This window comes from Suricata suricatta, chromosome 5 (assembly GCF_006229205.1).
Source record: "Suricata suricatta isolate VVHF042 chromosome 5, meerkat_22Aug2017_6uvM2_HiC, whole genome shotgun sequence".
Taxonomy (NCBI): Eukaryota; Metazoa; Chordata; class Mammalia; order Carnivora; family Herpestidae; genus Suricata; species Suricata suricatta.
Genome location: NC_043704.1, coordinates 141,247,992 through 141,265,755, shown reverse-complemented (window position 1 = coordinate 141,265,755; position 17,764 = coordinate 141,247,992). Strand labels below are relative to the sequence as shown.

General features: G+C 41.7%; 1 protein-coding gene across 1 annotated transcript in view; it reads right to left on the bottom strand.

The window, feature by feature from the left end:
- Window positions 1-13,778: 13,778 nt before the first annotated feature.
- Window positions 13,779-17,764, bottom strand: part of LOC115292883 (procyclic form-specific polypeptide B-alpha-like) — a 158,464-nt gene continuing 154,478 nt past the window's right edge. The window contains exons 4-5 of the mRNA XM_029940849.1: window positions 14,883-15,015; window positions 13,779-14,775 (exon numbers count right to left, since the gene is read on the bottom strand). Of these exons, the coding sequence (XP_029796709.1) occupies window positions 14,926-15,015 (90 nt within the window). The 3' untranslated portion in view covers window positions 13,779-14,775; window positions 14,883-14,925. The remainder of the gene's footprint in view (window positions 14,776-14,882; window positions 15,016-17,764) is intronic.

Genomic DNA, 17,764 nt, shown 5'->3' with positions numbered 1-17,764 from the left:
GAAAAAAATATCTAAAAATATGACAAATAAATACACTTCTAATAATCCATAGGTCAAAAAGAAAGTCTCAAAGAAATTTAAAAAATGAACCTAAATAAAAACAAAACACAACAGAACATATCTTATGGGGGACAGAAATAACAGGGACATTTACAGCACTACCTGCTTACATTACACATGAAGAAAAGTTTAATAATCTAGGTTTCTACCTCAAAAAGTTAGAAAAAGAAATGTAGGGAAGGGAAAAAATAGTTTCAAACACAGAGGGAAGCTAACCATAAGAGACTCAGAGGACAAACTGAGGGTTGATGGGGAAGGGGGTTGGGGGGAGAAGGAGAAAATGGGTGATGGGCATGGAGGAGGGCACTTGTTGGGATGAGCACTGGGTGTTGTATGTAAGCAATGAACCACAGGAATCTACCCCCAAAACCGAGAGCACACTGTACACACTGTGTGTTACCTAACTTGACAATAAATTATATATATATATATAAAGAAAAAGAAATGTAAAATAAGTCCATAGCAAGAAGAGGTAAGGAAATTATGAAAGAACAGAAGTCAATGAAATTAAAAATAAAAAGAATAAAGAAAATAAAGGAATAATAAAACTAATAAACCTTTACCGGGACTAACAAGATTTTTCAGAGAGAAGGCACAAACCACCAATATCAAGAATGAATTAGGTTCTTAATTATAGAGAACATTGTGATGGTTACCAGAAGGGTGAGGGGGGGGACGGGAGAAATGGTAATGGGGATTAAGGAGTGTACTTGTTGTAATGAGCACCAGTAAATCACTATATTATACACCTGAAACGAATATTACACTGTAGGTCGACTAATTGGATTTTAAATAAAAACTTTAAAAGGGGGGGGGATGCCTACGTGGTTTAATAAGTTGAGTGTCCAACTCCTGCTTTTGGCACAGGTCATAATCCCAGGATTCTGGGATCAATTCCTATGTCAGGCTCTGTGCTGAGCATAGAGCCTGCTTAAGATTCTCTGCCACCGGCCCCCCGCCAGTCTCTTTAAAATTAAAAACAACAAAAACTAAAATAAAGTTATCTTCTGTGGGGAAGTTAACTACAGATCCTGCAGCCATTAATGAGATAATAAGGGAATGTTGTGAACAACTTAATGCTCATAAATTGACAATCAGGAAAAAAAATGCATCAATTGCTCAAAACCCACAAACTATGAACATTCAACCAATATTAAACAGACAATCTGAATAGGTCTATAACCATCAAAGAATTCAAATTTGTAATTCAAAAGCTTCTAAATAAGAAGTCTCCAGGGCCAGAGGGTTTCACTTCAGAATTGTATCAAATATTTAAATAGGAATTAACCCCAACGTTGGCATCATTAACATTTTACATTTGATCATTCTTTGCTGTGGGGGGATGTTTGGTGCATGATAGGATATTTAGAAGCATCCCTTGTTTCTACCAAATACTAGTCTCCTCTTTTTCCCTCTGTGACAACCAAGAGTGCCTCCAGACATGACCAATAGCCCAGTGGAAACAAAAGACATGCCTGTTGAGAATCCTGGCTCTCTGGAGTTACTCTGTAGCAATATAGGAATATACGACTTTTTTTTTTAATGGGCACGGACTGCAGTGTTATAAAACATCTACCTATAACCTACTCCATCCTAACCCAACAAATAAAGCTTTAATTGCCTTGATGCTATAGTTTTAAATGATACCTCAAAATTCCAATTTAAATATTAGGGCAAAAACAGAATGCTTATTCACTGTACTCATTTGTTTTAAAAATAACCCAGTCTGGCACACATCTTTGGTAATGATACATACTTCGGAAGCTTGCTGGGAGAATTAGTACTTAGAAAAGTGCTTTAAAGATAAGACCATATTAAAATTATTAGTGAAGATTTTAAAACCTATATTGTTCTAAAACTAGATTTTGTTAAGAGATGTTCTGAATTTCTAAACATAAAACCTCTACTCATCTCTCCCTAATTACTTGTTAGTGGATTTTACAGAAGCAGAACTGTCTGTAGTGCTGTGTTTATTGGTCCCTGACATTTAATACTCATAAAATTTTTGTTTACAGAAGGTGACCCGTTATATCACACAGCCGTAACTGGTTCATATTCTCCTCCAAGCCATGGCTGGGCCTTAACTGAAGGGCATAGGGAAAAGAGGAAAAAAAAAAAAATAAAAGATTGGGTGTGGCTGACCAAGGAGTAAGATGGTCTGTGGCCAGAGAACCAATGACCAGTGCCGAGGCTTGAATCCAGACGCTGTGCAGCCCCATGTATTTGAGCTGGCTGGAAGGCTATGATTCTGGGAAGTCTGCATGATTTAAAGAAGGTCTCCAGGCATGAACTGACAATAGACAAGAGCAGGCCCAAGGAGCAGAAATTATAGTAAAGGATGGGTTTCATTGGTATCTTTTCAAATGCTTGGTCAGAAAAGCAAGACTAACTCCAGACCTATCCTGCAGTGGGAATAAAGCTCCTGATGCATCCCAGGAGGCCAGATCTGGTTCAGAAACGAAGAAGAGCTTTGGTTTTTTGGATGTTCAGAGGTTGCACCTGAGCATGCTAGCGATGCAGGCTCACCTTATGTGCTCATTAAGATACTCTTGTGCTCTGTGGATCAACGGTGCTCCTTAGTAATATGAAACATGACTCTGTGGAGAGTGACTTACCCAAGAAGATCCTGACATCAAGACCGTAGAAGAGCGTGAGACCAAGACAGTGAAATATATGTGAATACTCCTAACTACATATTTAAGTGCCTTTCTTCAGAGGTGAGTTCCTATGATTCATACAGAGATGAAGTCATGACATTGTAAGACCTAAGGAAAAAGGGAAGGAGAATGTATCTGTCAAATAAAATCGGCCCAAATGTTTCAAATCAAGAGATAGAGGTACTTACTGGTTAGCAAGGGTAAGAAAGGAACAAGGGATGTTGAAGCACCAAGACGTTAACAACATTAAGTAGTCATTTTGCTAGAGCCAGAGAGGTAAGAGGAGAAAATAAGCATGACAGAAGACACATGAAAGCTGGAACCAGGGCAGTGGTGCTCTCTTGTAGAGGCTGACATCACACCGAGACAGAGCTGTCAGAGATGGGGCTTCAAAGCAAGGAGGGGACATGGAAGAAAGAGCCTGACCTCTCATTCCTGCTGCTCTATGATATCTTTCTGGGGTCTCCTATTGGCCAAATCCTACAGAAAACCTTTATCAAAAGGCCCTGAGGGTTGTGGTCCAGAGAAATCATCCTTTCATGTCACAAACCAAGGAATATAAATGCAGAGGGTGGATATAGATGTCAAGGCAAATGGAAAATTAGCACAGGAATAAACACGCATTGAATACCTACTATAAGAAGCAGACAGTGGTGTAGGTGTTTTCTCTAATTAAAGTTGTTTGTTAATAGAATTGGGTGATTTGAGGAAAACTTTCCCCCAATATTATCCCTATCAATCTAAAATTTCCACTATTCAGCAAGACTTGAATTTAAATGGGTGCTCTGGTAGTCTTCCGGAAGAATAACTCTTTATATAGGTAAAAAACATAGTTTGGCAAAGATTTTCCAAGAAGCACTTTTTGAGCTTTTCTCTTCATAGATCTTATATGGGTATCATCTAATCACAATCAATAGCAAGTGTTGGTGGATTTGGTCAAGAATATCCTGTGAATTTGGCTGGAGTGCTGCTTAGAAGGAGAAAGAAATAATGGAAAAAACTGTGGTCATAAATGATGGTGATTGCTGTCTTCAAATGCCTGGTGGGCTGTCAAGTGAAAGAGAATTTATATTTCTTTCTTATAGCTATGTGGATCAGAACAAAGGTTGAAGATTAATGACCCATAGGTCAAATCTAGCTGTAGAACTACGGTTTGCCTCTCACTGTTCCCCCGCAGAGTGTTTTAAACATTCTGAATTGGTTGGTAATTTAAAAGCCAGGAGATGCCTCATAAAAAGCCCATATTCTGATTTACCTGAAAAAAATTAGAATATCTGGCCCGTATTTCTCTAAAGAAACAATATATGAGAGCTGAAATATGTCCTATTCTTCAATCTATCATAGTCCCTATCTCTACATGTTGTATTCCCTCTAACACGGCCACATACCAGATGTCATTTATTCTAATACTTGAACTTTTGAATCTTTATATCTGGATGACTTAACTCATATGTAGTCTCTGTTAAGCCTCTGTAGGCATCTGAGTTTGAATTTCTTGAGTTAGAACTAGGATCTGTGAGCAACTTGACAGACACTCTGATTTTCACCTCATGATAAGGATGAATTCCCCAGAAATGGTAGTGATTGCCATGTGGGTGATAACAAGTTTACCAACACTGAGGATTTCCAAGCAACTGGATCACCATTCGGCAGCAACTCCACGGAGGAAATTTAAGCACTGGATGATAATTCTTAAAATCCCTTCCTTGACATCTTAATGGTATTTACTGTGGTCTTTTTTTTTTTTAATGTTTTTTTTTAATTTTTGATACAGAGAGACAGAGCATGAGAGGGGGAGGGGCAGAGAGAGAAGGAGACACAGAACCGGAAGCAGGCTCCAGGCCCTGAGCTAGCCGTCAGCACAGAGCCTGACACAGGGCTCGAACCCATAAATGTGAGATCTGACCTGAGCCAAAGTTGGAGGCTTAACCGACTGAGCCACCCAGGCGCCCCTACTGTGGTCTTTTAAAGTCATAGAGTATTCCTCATTCATCACTGATTCTAGTATAGGAAAATGATTGAAGCAAAATAAACATATACTATGTCAAATAATACTATGATTCATTAACTATTTCTTATTTTAAGGTCATGATGGCTACAACGTTTCTTTGAGTCCAGGAAAGATGATATATTACGATATTGCTGTTCATCAACAAACCCATAATCTCATCTGCTGACTTAATCAGATAAAACAACCCAGCAGTCATGAGACACAGAATACATTTAAGAGAAATGAAGAAACAAATTCTAAAAATATCAGAGAAGTTCTCAGATAATGTTTATATCCTTCAAAATTCTGAAAGGAGATTACTCCAGTGAGGTACACAACAAAGTCACTTACAGAAAAGGTACAGAATGTATTGCACTCAGCAAACGATAACAAGAAAGGAGTTCTACTAATAGTGAAAAAAACCTAAAGACACTCACTTACAAAACATTGGGCTTAGATTAGCAACTACACAGTTTGTGCCTATTATATACATGCCATTCCTAAAAAAGGAAATTAAAAACTGACGTGGCACTGTGAAGAGTTCAAGACCCTCTTTCGTCCATCCCTAAGAGGGGATGCTGACATAGGACACAGACCAAGATCACTACCTGACCTTGTGGACAGAGCATGGAGTTTTGCTGTAATCAGAGAAGCTAGTTTAGAAGCTAATGAGCAAAAAATTTAATAGGTTACACATATCGTAGACTCTTTGTATTTCTAGTCTTTTAGAATTTCCCTTTCGAATTTACCATCATTGGTACAGTAAGATGGTCCCTCAGCATCTTTGGGATATTTATCTTTGAGTTTACCCTTTCCTGCCTTTTCTTGCCATAGGATGCAAAGATATCAAGGGCCAAGATTAGGAAAGAGGCCAACTTGGTAACTTGACTTGCTTTTGATCTAGACCACAAAACAAGAGGAATTTTTGAGATCTAACCACAGGCCAGCCAGCTCCCCAACCTGGAGTCTATGGATGGTACCACATCAGGATTTAACACATTAGAATGATGAGCACTTGCTTGCTTCTTTTTTGTGCCACCATAATTCCATTCCCACAGAGCATTTTCCTGCTTTAAACTCCTTTAATGTTTTCCCATACCGTGCTCAGATTAAAATCCAAATTCTCCCCTGCAGTCTACAAGACCCAATGTGATCTTATTCCCATCTTCTACTTTAATCTCATTTCATGTAACTTTCATTAAGAACTATCTTCTGTCCCGCTGGTCTTTATTCTCTTTCTTAAACTTACTAAGCTTACTCCTGCTTCATGGACCTTTGCATACTGTTCCTCAGTTTAGAACACTTTTCCCCAGTCCTCTGTCTGGCTGGTTTTTTCCCAATCTTCTGGTCTCAGATTACAGTCATCTACTGAGAGAAACCTTCCCTAAGTACACATATTCTACATCCATAGCTCTCTTCAACATCACTTTGTTTTCTTTCCTCAGTACAAGTAACAGTCTATCTTAGTTTATTTCTGGTATTTGTTCCTCTTCTAGAACATAAGTTCGATGGGAGCCTGTCCCTACTGTGGTCCCCAAAGCCTGGTACAGTGCCTGGCCAAGAAAAGGCTCTCAACAGAATGAATTTGCCAGGAATGTCCGCCTCAATATTTTCCATATAGAAGTCCAACAGGATTTGGGAGTTCAGGATCCAACAAATAATGTTATCATCAAAACCACCAGGGACAAGCACAAGTCAGAGGCGAAAGCTCCACAGAGTAATGTAGGACTTAGAAAGATGAAAAAGTAGTGTTAGCGAGTGTGAATCAAGCAACACTCTATAGGAAAGTAGCATTTCTTTGGTACCTTTAAAAAGTGTATTGCATTTTAAGAGGTTAAAAAAGGAGCTGAAGAAAGAGGAATAACACAAACAAAAGATTAAATTTAAAGGCATGTTTAAAGATTGATATTACACCAACAGAGATGGTTCATAAGTGAATAGTGAGAGAGGATGGAGAAAGTTGGGGGGGGTGTTGCAAAATATGAAATGGCACCGTAAAGAGTTTGAACTACCTCATTACATACTGGGAGTCATGAAAGATTCTAGATAAGGACAATGCCATGACCGATGACATGATCTGGGGGAAAATTTGTGTTGTAAGATGGATTGCAGTGGAAGGGCACCTGGGTGGCTCAGTTGATTAAGCGGCTGACTTGATTTCGGCTCAGGTCATGATCTCACAGTTCATGAGATTAGACTCGGCATCAGGCTCAGCACTGACAATGCAAAGCCTGCTTGGGATTCTCTTTCCCTCTCTCTGTGCTCCTCCCCGACTCACTCATGAACATGTGCATGTGTTCTCTCTCAAAGGAAACACACAAACTTAAAAAAAAAGACAGCTTGCAGTGGAGAGAGACTGAAAATGAGAAATCAGTTAAAAGGCTCTAACAATCATTTGAATGGCAGCACTGGGTGTCTAAGATAGTTTTGTCAGAGATGGAATAAAAAGATAATGTCACAGAGACACTATGGAGGCTGAATATTGTGGATGACTAGATCATAAAGAGGGAGGTACTAGTGAAGAAATAATGTAGCTTACATTTGGGCGAAGAAAAAACAAATAAAAGCTGGGTTGAGAAGATGCTGAGTCCCGCGACAGGCAAGTGGCTTGAGGTGCTGGACGGATCCAGATAAAGACGCCCTACCGTCATTTGGAAATAAAGATTTGATTTCTTGTTTGTTTGTTTGAGGGGTGAGGGGTGGAGGTGGGACTGTGAAATCACCCCCTCCAGAGATAATTATTTAAAGTGTGTGAAGTTCACCGAGAGAAAAAAACAGATGTCAGGGAACAAAGAAGATAGAATTTTAAACAACATCTACATTTGGGGGACAGAGGAACAAGAAAACAAAGGGGTTTTGTCAGGTAGTTCCAAAATAGACTGAACACCTGCTCTGTGTGTCAGAAGTTCATGTTCCTAACAATCGTATAAATAAATGCATCTATTTATCTTCCAGCATGATTCTTCCTGCAGGATCGCAAATGTCTTATTAATGTCACCTACAACATCCATTTATTACAGCTGTTTATTATTCATCTTGAAGTGACAGCGTACCTGGCACTTGCTTAAACAGTTAGGAAGATAGACTTCCTGCTAGAACAGATGTCAGGTAAAGGGAGATAAGGTCTACACTGCAATCTTAGAATCAAGATTTAGAATATGGGTTTCAAGATACAAAATCTCTTTGTATGAATTTTTCCCCCACCGAAGTTTCTTATGAGACATTTCATTGCTGTATATTTATGAAGATAATTTCCTACATGAATTATGAAATCTGTTCATTTTTTTTATTGTTTTTAGACCTCTTTGTGCTTGTAGATAGATCTATAGCTGGTGAGCAGTCAGAGTTGCCCAAAGAGAATCGAACAAGGAGTAAGAGGCAGACCCGCTTGAATTTGCAAGAATCACAGTGATAATTCCAATTTTTATAACCCAAGGACTTGCCTTTCTAGAAGTTGTTTCCTTACTACTTGTTCTTACTTAATCTTCAGTTTGACTAATAGCCTCAATGTTCAAGCTCCAAAGGCTAGCCCCACCTAGCCAACAAAACTTACTTTATGTTCCTTACACCAGCGGTCCTCAGGGTCTGGTCTACCACTCGTCAGCACCACCCCGACCCGGAACGCATGAGACATGCACGTTTTCTAGTCCTACCCCAGACAGTCATAAGGAATTTGAGAGCAGGGCCCAGCAACCTGCATTTTAACACCTCATGCCTCCCTGGTGATTCAATCTTTGAGAATCCCGGTCTCAGACCAGTGGTAAAAATTACAAGGAGTTTTCCATTGCCTGCTGGACAAAATCTCAATCTGACACCTCATCAGATGAGATTTCACAGATGAGAAAACTGATCTTTTTACTGTCTCCTAAACCTATCTTCACTTGGATCTTGTCTTACATCTGTCAATAAAAGAAGTACAAAATGGTGACCAATTAAACAGATACAGCTATTAAATGATAAATGCATGTGATTACAGGTTGATTACAGTTGATAATCCAAGAAACCATGGTGTAGGAAAATACATTTTTTCTATAATTTTTATTTTTTTTTTTTTATTTTTGAGAGACAGACAGAATGAGCAGGGCAGGGTCAGAGAGAGAGGAAGACACAGAATCCGAAGCAGGCTCCAGGCTCTGAGCCAGCTGTCAGCACAGAGCCTGACGCGGGGCTCAAACCCACGAACCGTGAGACCATAACCTGAGCCAAAGCCAGACACTTGACTGACTGAGCCACCCAGGTGCCCCGGGAAAATACATTGTTAAAATTATTATTAAATTAAAATTTAGGATTTTATATTAGCATTTAGATGAGAAAAATATAATAAAAACTTAGATACTTATTTTTCCAGCACTTCCATTACGATGGCCAAAATTAATATTGTTTTGTCTACCTTCACATTCATGGGGATAAAACTGATAAGGAATCCTACTTCTATTCTCTCCTAATAAGACTCAGGGCTTCTCAAGGACAAAAATTTTAGCTAATGGTAGAGACAAATCAATACAGGTATAGAATATCTTGTTGCCTTTAAGCAAGAGACTTTCAAAAATGTCTCAGGAACAGCACTGAAAAGACAAAGGAGACTATTTAAAGGAGGGTCCACATTGGAAGTATTTGATCAACAAGAATAACGATAGTTCTTTGGAATAACTGGTATCTAATGAAGAGCCTTGAGTCCATCCTAGTACTCAACAATAAAAAAGTATAAAGCACACAAAAAGGTCATCAAAACCAAAAAGCCCATAATAGTACTCAACAATGAAAAGGATAAGGTACACAAAAAGGCCATCAAACCAAAAAGGGCATATTTCTAAAAAATATTTCTAATACGTAGGTGGGAGATTTGACATGTATAGGTGTTGTTTCTTTTATTCTACATATGTATTTTTTTTTCCTCAGTACATAGAAAAGAACAGCTATAGTGAATATAAAGCCAAATTAGTCAAGAAAATGTTGAGATTTTTCTTGGTTGGCCAGAGAACTGATCCACTCTCCAGGTTACCCATAATAGTCAGAGGCTGATGCATGAGGCAGCAATCCCAAGAAAAGAGTCTGATGTCCAGACTCTTCCCTTCATCCCCTGGATGCTATATATTTTGTTATCAAACAGGACCGAGAAACCAAGGCATGATGAAGTAAAGGCTCACTACCTCGGGACTTAGATGCAACCAAACCTGGACTCAGAAAAATCTCAGGTTAGAAAATCATCAGCCACTGAATCAACTTTGAAGAGACCCGCTAAGATCCCATACGCCAAACAAAACTCGAGGGGCGCTTATCCCAGGATCTATAAACTCAGTCTGAGACTGCATTCTTTTTTCAGATTACTGTTATAACTGTAGAAAAATATAAACATGAAATATAAGCATTAAAAAAACAGGGAAGGGTTAAACAAGTTTATAAATAATGAAGACATAACTCAAATCCATAGTATAAACATTTCTTAATCTTTTGAATGTAAATATAATACATTCTGAATCCCACGATGACTGTTGTGTATGTGTGCGTGCGCACTGCTTTTAAGTTTGTGAAACTTTTAAATGACATTGGTAGAGGTTTTACTGAAATATTTAGGTGATCTCTCCATATATTTCTAGTCAGTATTCAAGTATTAAACATGATTTGATTCATCAAGTATGTTTTACTTTTGACAAAAGTAACATTTGTGTGTTTAAGAAAATTTTATTAATGAGATTTAAAATGTGAGTATTAAAAAGGTACCAATGGCAGTAAATGTTTTCCCTCCATAAAAATAGCCTTGGAATTTTAGGAACAATGCTATTCTCTGATCTTTTTTCTTAATAGGATTCTTGCATAAAGTACAGTCCTAGCCGCCAAAACCTTAGCAAAGACAAATAAGAAAAGAGATAAGGCAGACTCTGATAACATACCAAGGTTCCATTTACATCTCTGATAAAACAAACATCAAGGTCTTTACCGGGAACCCCAGAGAAGAAACATGTTCCTCCCAACACCAAAAATAAACCAAGTAGGTGGGTGATGCCTTTAACAAAGAAACAGGCACATCTCTTACTTTATGGGGTTGACGTTTTCAACGTTTATCTTTAAAAACTACAGTAGGTCAGTCTGACATGCTTTTTGGACCATTGTAACTTGAACTTAGAGAACTGGCTCAAGTTGATAAAGATAATGGCAAAGATGAAACACCGTTGACAAAACTGGCATGCCAGAAAAAGCAAACCTCTTGTATAACAGTCCTGATCAATGCGTTAGCTACTCCACACAATATTCAATATTCCCACAAAAATGTCCCAGCACAACAAAGGCTTGCGGACAGAGTGCCTTGGAGCCCGTGTAATGGGATTTGACAAGAGCCGGGCACTTTAGGCAGGCTCAATCAATGTTAATTGAAGCAGAAGTGATTCAAAGGCAAATGGAAGTCCTTGAGAGGTGAAAGGGGGACTCTGGGATTGTGACTCCCTCCTTTTCCCATTACCCCCTTATATTTAATTACTTGTTCTTGCTGGTGAAATGTAATTTGATTTGCCATCAGGTGACTCTTGCTTGAGTCCTTCATTTAAAGGAAAAGTATCTCATAACCTGTGGAGGTGCCGATTTCACAGGAAGGAAACTTCTCTGGCAAGCGGGTCTCAGATTTATAAAGACTCCATTCCAATTCCTAACATAGCAGAAGTCTCAGGAGAAGGACAAGGGGAGAAATGGTTTAGTCTTGAATGATGCTGCTGTATTGTCTCTGGGGCATTACTAGTTCAATAGCACCTGAATTTCGAATTCACTTGGGCTCCCCACAGATGCAGACCCTAAGACAGGAATTTATGAGGAAATGAACTACTTACTGGGGAAGGGATTCCAGGAAACACTGGTTGAGAAGTGAGGGTGTGATGAGGGAAGGAAAGGCAGCCACCAAAAGTGGGCTAAAGAACTGGTCCCCATCATGGGCAACTAGAGTGTCACCTCACTGGGGAACTCTGAGCCAGTGCAGAATACGCCTCAGTCGGTCCACCCAAGGGTGAGGAGCTTCGGTGAGATTGAGGGCTAGTTCAGTGGGGAGAAGAAAGACACCCAGCACTTTTGGCTGGGATCACACAGGCCCCCCGGCCAGCAAAAGCCCTCAGAAACAGGGACAAGGTGCCAACTGCACCTGCTATGTTCTGCCTACAAATATATAAACTGCTTTATACTTTAGTGGTCTCTCAACAGATACACACCTTCCAGATGAGCTGTCAGAGCAAACTGGGAAAAGGCAGTTTCTGTGTGACATAACTGATGTCCTTTGATACAGCTCTAGGAACTAAGGTCTGAGACAGCATTGTCAACCAAATATTTTGCCTACCTAATATTATTTTGCCTGTACATGGTGCGCTCTCATTTACCCTTGAGAAAGTTCTTAGACTCAACATTTGCATCCATTAAGATCTCGTCTGGATAAGATGCACTGAAATTGTTGAATGCTAAGAAGTAGAATTCAGCCTAAGGTAGGCCAAACCTGGACCCCATCCAGAAGAACACCTTTACTTTTCCTATTGATTTGCAATGAGTTGGCATACATTTGCCAAGAGCTTAGACGGTAAATGTGGGAAGCAGGCAAGAAAGATTGATAATTAATTGTCCCAAGTTCTAAGGAAGGACAATGAAGGTGCAACGGGAAGGTTCACAGTTAGAAGCCAGTAAAGCAGATAGACTGGGTCCAAGGGGAGAACCTTGGTAGTGAAGTGGTAAAGAGCCCACGTTTTGGAGTCAGGCAGACCTGGGCATTCCAGCTATGACTCTCACCAACTGGGAAGCCTGGTCCACTTACACAGCAATGTCGTGCCTCAGTTCCTCATCCAGGTAATGAATGTTCAGAGTACCTACCCCATATGTTTGTTGCAATGCTTGAACGAGCCACTGCTTACAAAGATCTCTGCCCAATGCCCAGCACGAAGCAAAAACTTAGAAATTGTTACCTGCTTTTGTGTTGTGATTATTACCATTTTAACGACTTCAAGGTAGAAAGTAGAAAATGTTCTTTCTACTATGCATGGCTTGAAGTGCAGGGACACCTGTGGGACCGTAATACACACCCTGGAAATCAGAGATCAGCTCGTTTACTTGACACCCTACGTGAAAGGAATCATCTCAGCTCCTGTTTTCGCTTCACATTTTGGTCATCCAGAAATCTCAGGTGTGATGGCGGACACAGCATGAGCGTTTTCAAAAGCGCTTTCTACTAAAGTGTCAGACACAATGTGCAGAGGCTGGAGATGGGTCGGATTCTTCCCCCTTGGTGAAAGGGACCAGTATTTACAGTGCCCACTGCCCTCGGATGGTGTGGGCCTGATGTTGCAAACAAGTCGGGCCGATGGTATCTCATACATGTATGTGAATGGTAAGTCGAGCTTCCTGTAAAAGCGACAGTGCTGTCTCTGGGAAGCAGGTAAAACACCTGCTGCATTCCACAGACAGGGAATCAAGGAATTTGGCTACATGGTCACGGTCGGGAGCAGCAGATTCCCTTCTCCCATGAATCTTCACCTTTCTTTCTATTGGCTTTAAGCAAAGAAGCCTAAGATGCTTTCAGAGGCTACTCAGAGCTCTCAGTCAACTGTAGAGTCAACTATAAGGATCTAAGAGTGTTCTGTGAACTCTTTACTAACAAATAAAATAATCACCATTTACTGAGTGCCGCCACGTCCCTGTGTGTTTACAAGGTGTCAGGTATCCATGTGATGCTCTTATAGGCGCTTATCACCATAAATACAGGATCAGTATTCCCATTTTGTGGACAAGGGAATTGACATTCTGACAGTGTGTGGCCTGTTCTAGAGTCTCACAGAAATAAATGGGGACTCCAGAATGAGAGAATGACGCGGATGGCAGCGCACCGGCCTAACTGGGCCATGACGTGACTAGAGCGGTCTGGAGCGGACCATGACATGGAGAGGAGAAGTGTGACCACACACACGGACCCCACGTGCGGACAACCACCGAAAGCGCATCATGCTTCATCTGGCTGAGATCTCTGACTGGTCAGCCACTCAAAGGTCTACCTTGGACTTTCTTACAAAGCACTGAGGACACAACGTTGCAGGAAACTGACAGAGACCTTGTTGCTGGGTCAACCAAAGGTGTTTTATTGCCAGGCAGGCACAGTTACAGAGCATTCGGTCAGAGACGCCACAATTTCCGTAACCCCAAACACAGAAGCAGGCCTTGTTCTCGGATTCTTCCATAACGAGCAGATCCGCAGACAGACCTGAGCAACCCTGTTGACGAGGTCAGCCATCTCCCAACTCCAGCTCTGCCTCGGAAAACGGCACTTCCAAACTGTCCACTTATTGCTGGTTAGCTTACATTCAGGGTATTTGAAGCCACTTCTGATATTTATAATTTCTCTACCATTCTAACTGCAGGATCAGACAGGAATTAAATTTCAGCCTACAAGGTTTGTGTTTCTTTGTAGCATAACATATATATCAAATAGCGTGCGAGAGCCCCAGGTATAATATATGTTTGATTATATTTCCACTCCAAGCGACACCACATGGAGCTCGCTTCGGCAGCTAAGCAAACGGGACTCGGGCCATTACCTGGATCCAAACTTACAAAAAAATAAAAAGAAAGAAAACGTATTTTTAATCTAAGGATCAGGACTACACAAATCAAACCATGCAGCCCCATTTACTAGGTAACCTGGGATTGCAATTCAGAAAATCCTTAGGGACAGAATTTATTCATAAACAAGGCTAATGTCAGCAACAGAATTATACTTTCTAAAGCAATTCTTTTCTTACAGTTCTCAGGGCCCAGAGAAGAAAAAGAAAAGAGTGGGGGAGGAAACAAAAGGAAAGAAAGCCAACCATTCAAAAGCACCTAGAACCGTGTTAGGCAGGTGACAGCAAAGCAAAAACAGTCCAATCCGGCACCACACGCAGCCCAGAGAGCATCGGTCTGAAGGGGTGCTGGGGGCTTGAGTCCCACTCCAGGTGCTTCCTGGCTCCAGCTATGTCTCTGTCCTGGGGACCAGCCACATCTTCCTCACTGTCCTTCAGCGGTTCCCACAGAGACCTGAGGAGGCGGTCTGTCCTCTCTGGCCAAAAGCAGAGCCTGCGGAAGGACACACAGGGAAAAAAGCCCATCAGGCCTGGGCCCAGCCATCTGACAGCTAAAGGCTGATGGAGTCAAGGACAGAGGGAAGAGTGATGTTTCCTCACCTCCTCCAGGCTTCCTTCCTGCCGACTCTCCAGAAGGGTGCCTTTATGCTTTGGAGCAGCCTGTGGCTTGGAATCTTTGGGATCTTGTAGTGAGCTCATTGGGGTACCCATCACCTTTCAGTCCATGATATCTCTGTTGACAAGAACATAAAATAAATACCCCTGCATCACTGGTCGAGGAATCTTGAGGAGAAGGAGACACAACAGAATAACACAGACACACAGAAAGAAGAGAAGGGAGGACGAGAGAGAATAAAACTCAGAAAGGATACTCTACCTGCTCCCTGTCCCCGGGACTCCCCTAGAAGGCCGCATCCTGGACGGGAGGCTCCAGGTGACGTCTACGACCGCCCAGAGGTCTCAAAGGTCTGAGAGGTCAGGAGCATCTTTCCACTGCCACGCAGGCCCCTCAACTCAAAACTCAGCTCCTTGAGAACCTCAGCCAGCCTCACCCCGACTCTCCTGAGTGGCCCCTGTCGCTGATGCACTACATAACAGAGAGCAGAGTGCAGTGGCAAATTAGCGGGAGGTCCTCCAACGTCCTGTGCCCCGGGGAGGTGGCCAGGGGAAGGGCAGGGGGCTGGAGGAGGGGGATCAACAACCATCCGGGGTCTTCTCTTCAGTGATTTCAGTCTTCAACTTCAAACTCTCAACTTCCCACCCAGTCATGAATCTCTAAGATTCCTCCAGACCCGTGGTCCGGGCCCTTGAGTTCAATCTAGACTTGCTTGTTAACCCTAAATGCATCAGCCCGATCCTGGAGAAAGTTCCTATGCCTGAGTCAGGAGAACTCCAGACTGGCTCCACTTGTGCCCCTCCTTTCCCAAAACTCATGGGCGGTCCAGAGCTTCCCCTGGGTCCTCCACAGAACCTAGCTCCTGGGTCACACCGGGGTGCACACCGGGGAGGAACACAGGCTGAGAACTTGTGGGGACTTGGCAGCTACCAAGAAATGCAGAGAGAAAAAGGCAGAGAAAGGAACTTATCCAAACACATCCAGTTACCAGTGTCATACTCGAAGGGTAGGGGCCGGTGGGAGTGGTCTGCCCTTCCAAGATAAAGGGACACACTGTCTATAGAGGATTTAAACTCAATCATACAATTAAGAGTTACTCTACTTTTTTATTATGCCCAGGCACTGGCAATGCTAAGACTGTCAGTGACAAGAGTCCTTCCTACCCAGGCAGAACCCCAGCCTTGCCTCTCTCTGTAAACTACTCATGGTATCCTTATCTTGCCAGAGTCTGTCTTTGTGCTCCTCCATGTGCCTAGAATCTTTTCCCCCCAATCCCACCTGCCCACATGCTACCAACTTTCAAGCTCCATTGCAAATGCTACCTCTTCAAAGAGGCCTCTCTTGACCTCCTGACTACAAGGAATCCCTTTTTCCTCTTCATTCCTAAGGCAATTTATCTATATTCTTTTTTTTAATGTTTTATTTATTTCTGAGAGAGAGAGAGACTGCATGAGCAGGGGAGGGTCAGCGAGAGAGAGGAAGGTACAGAACCTGAAGACAGGCTCCAGGCTCTGAGCTAGCTGTCAGCACAGAGCTCAACATGGGGCTTGAACCCATAAACCATGAGATCATGACCTGAGCCAAAGTTGGATGCTTAATCGACTGAGCCACCCATGCACCCCTATATTCTTTTATTTCTACCTTGCATTATACTTGAACATGCAAAAACATCGTCTTCTCTAGGGCAGCTGAGTGTCTCAGTCGGTTAAGTGTCCGACTCCTGATTTCGGCTCAGGTCATGATCTCTTTGTTCATGAGTTCGAGCCTTGCCTCAGGTTCTGTGCTGACAATGTGAAGCCTGCTTGGGATTCTCTCTCTGCTCCTCCTCTGCTTGTGCTTGCATTCTCTCACACACACACACACTCTCTCTCTCTTTCAAAAATAATCATTAAAAATCATTTCTGGGGGGTACCTGGGTGGCTCAGTCACTTAAGCGTCCAGCTTTGGCTCAGGTCATGATCTCATGGTTCGTGGGTTCGAGCCCCACGTCAGGCTCTGTGCTGACAGCTCAGAGCCTGGAGCCTGCTTCAGATTCTGTGTCTCCCTCTCTCTCTGTCCCTCCCCTGCTCCCGTCTCTCTCTCTCAAAAAATGAATAAAACATTAAAAAAATTTTTAATAAAAATAATTTTTTAAATTACCCTCCATATCAAAAGACATCCAGATGCCATGAAAAATATACAGGATTTGGAATTAGGCCTGGGTTAGAATCACAGGTCTCACCTGGAACTGTGTGATGCTGGGCTGGTTTTAACAACTTATTTCCACATCTACAAAATGAGGAAAGTATCATCCACCCCATAGGGTTGTTACACTACATTAGGTGACGCACACAAAATATCTAACCTGAGATAATATTCCCTCTACAGTTATTTGTTTCTCTTCTCTTTTCATAGGGGTAGAATCTTATTCTTTCATCTCTGTCCCGTCCTCCTCATCCCTGCGGGACTCACCCAGAAAAGTGGTAAGATGTGTAGGGCAGGAAATGCAAAGGGTATTGAAAATGAGGGTAGAGATTAGCTACATCACAGGCCCATTTGGAGGACTGAATATGTGTTAAGTTCTTAGATCAAAACCTGGTACACAGTATGAGTTGTAGTAATGTATATTAAATAAAATACTCTTGTGAATTTACACAGGATTCCCTGACTCCATGAAGCACACCAAACATAAATTATCCAGCTACTTCTTCCCCTGCTTCAAACTTCGTCTTCTCTTTCTCCAATAAAAATATCAGAAGGTAAATAGAGACAGTGGAATTCTTAGAAAATCACATAATGTTAGACCTTTGCCCCATTTAGGTAACATGTATTCAGCACCCATGATGCGTGAATAGTGTCTTAACTCTCATCTGAACCCTCTGAGGAG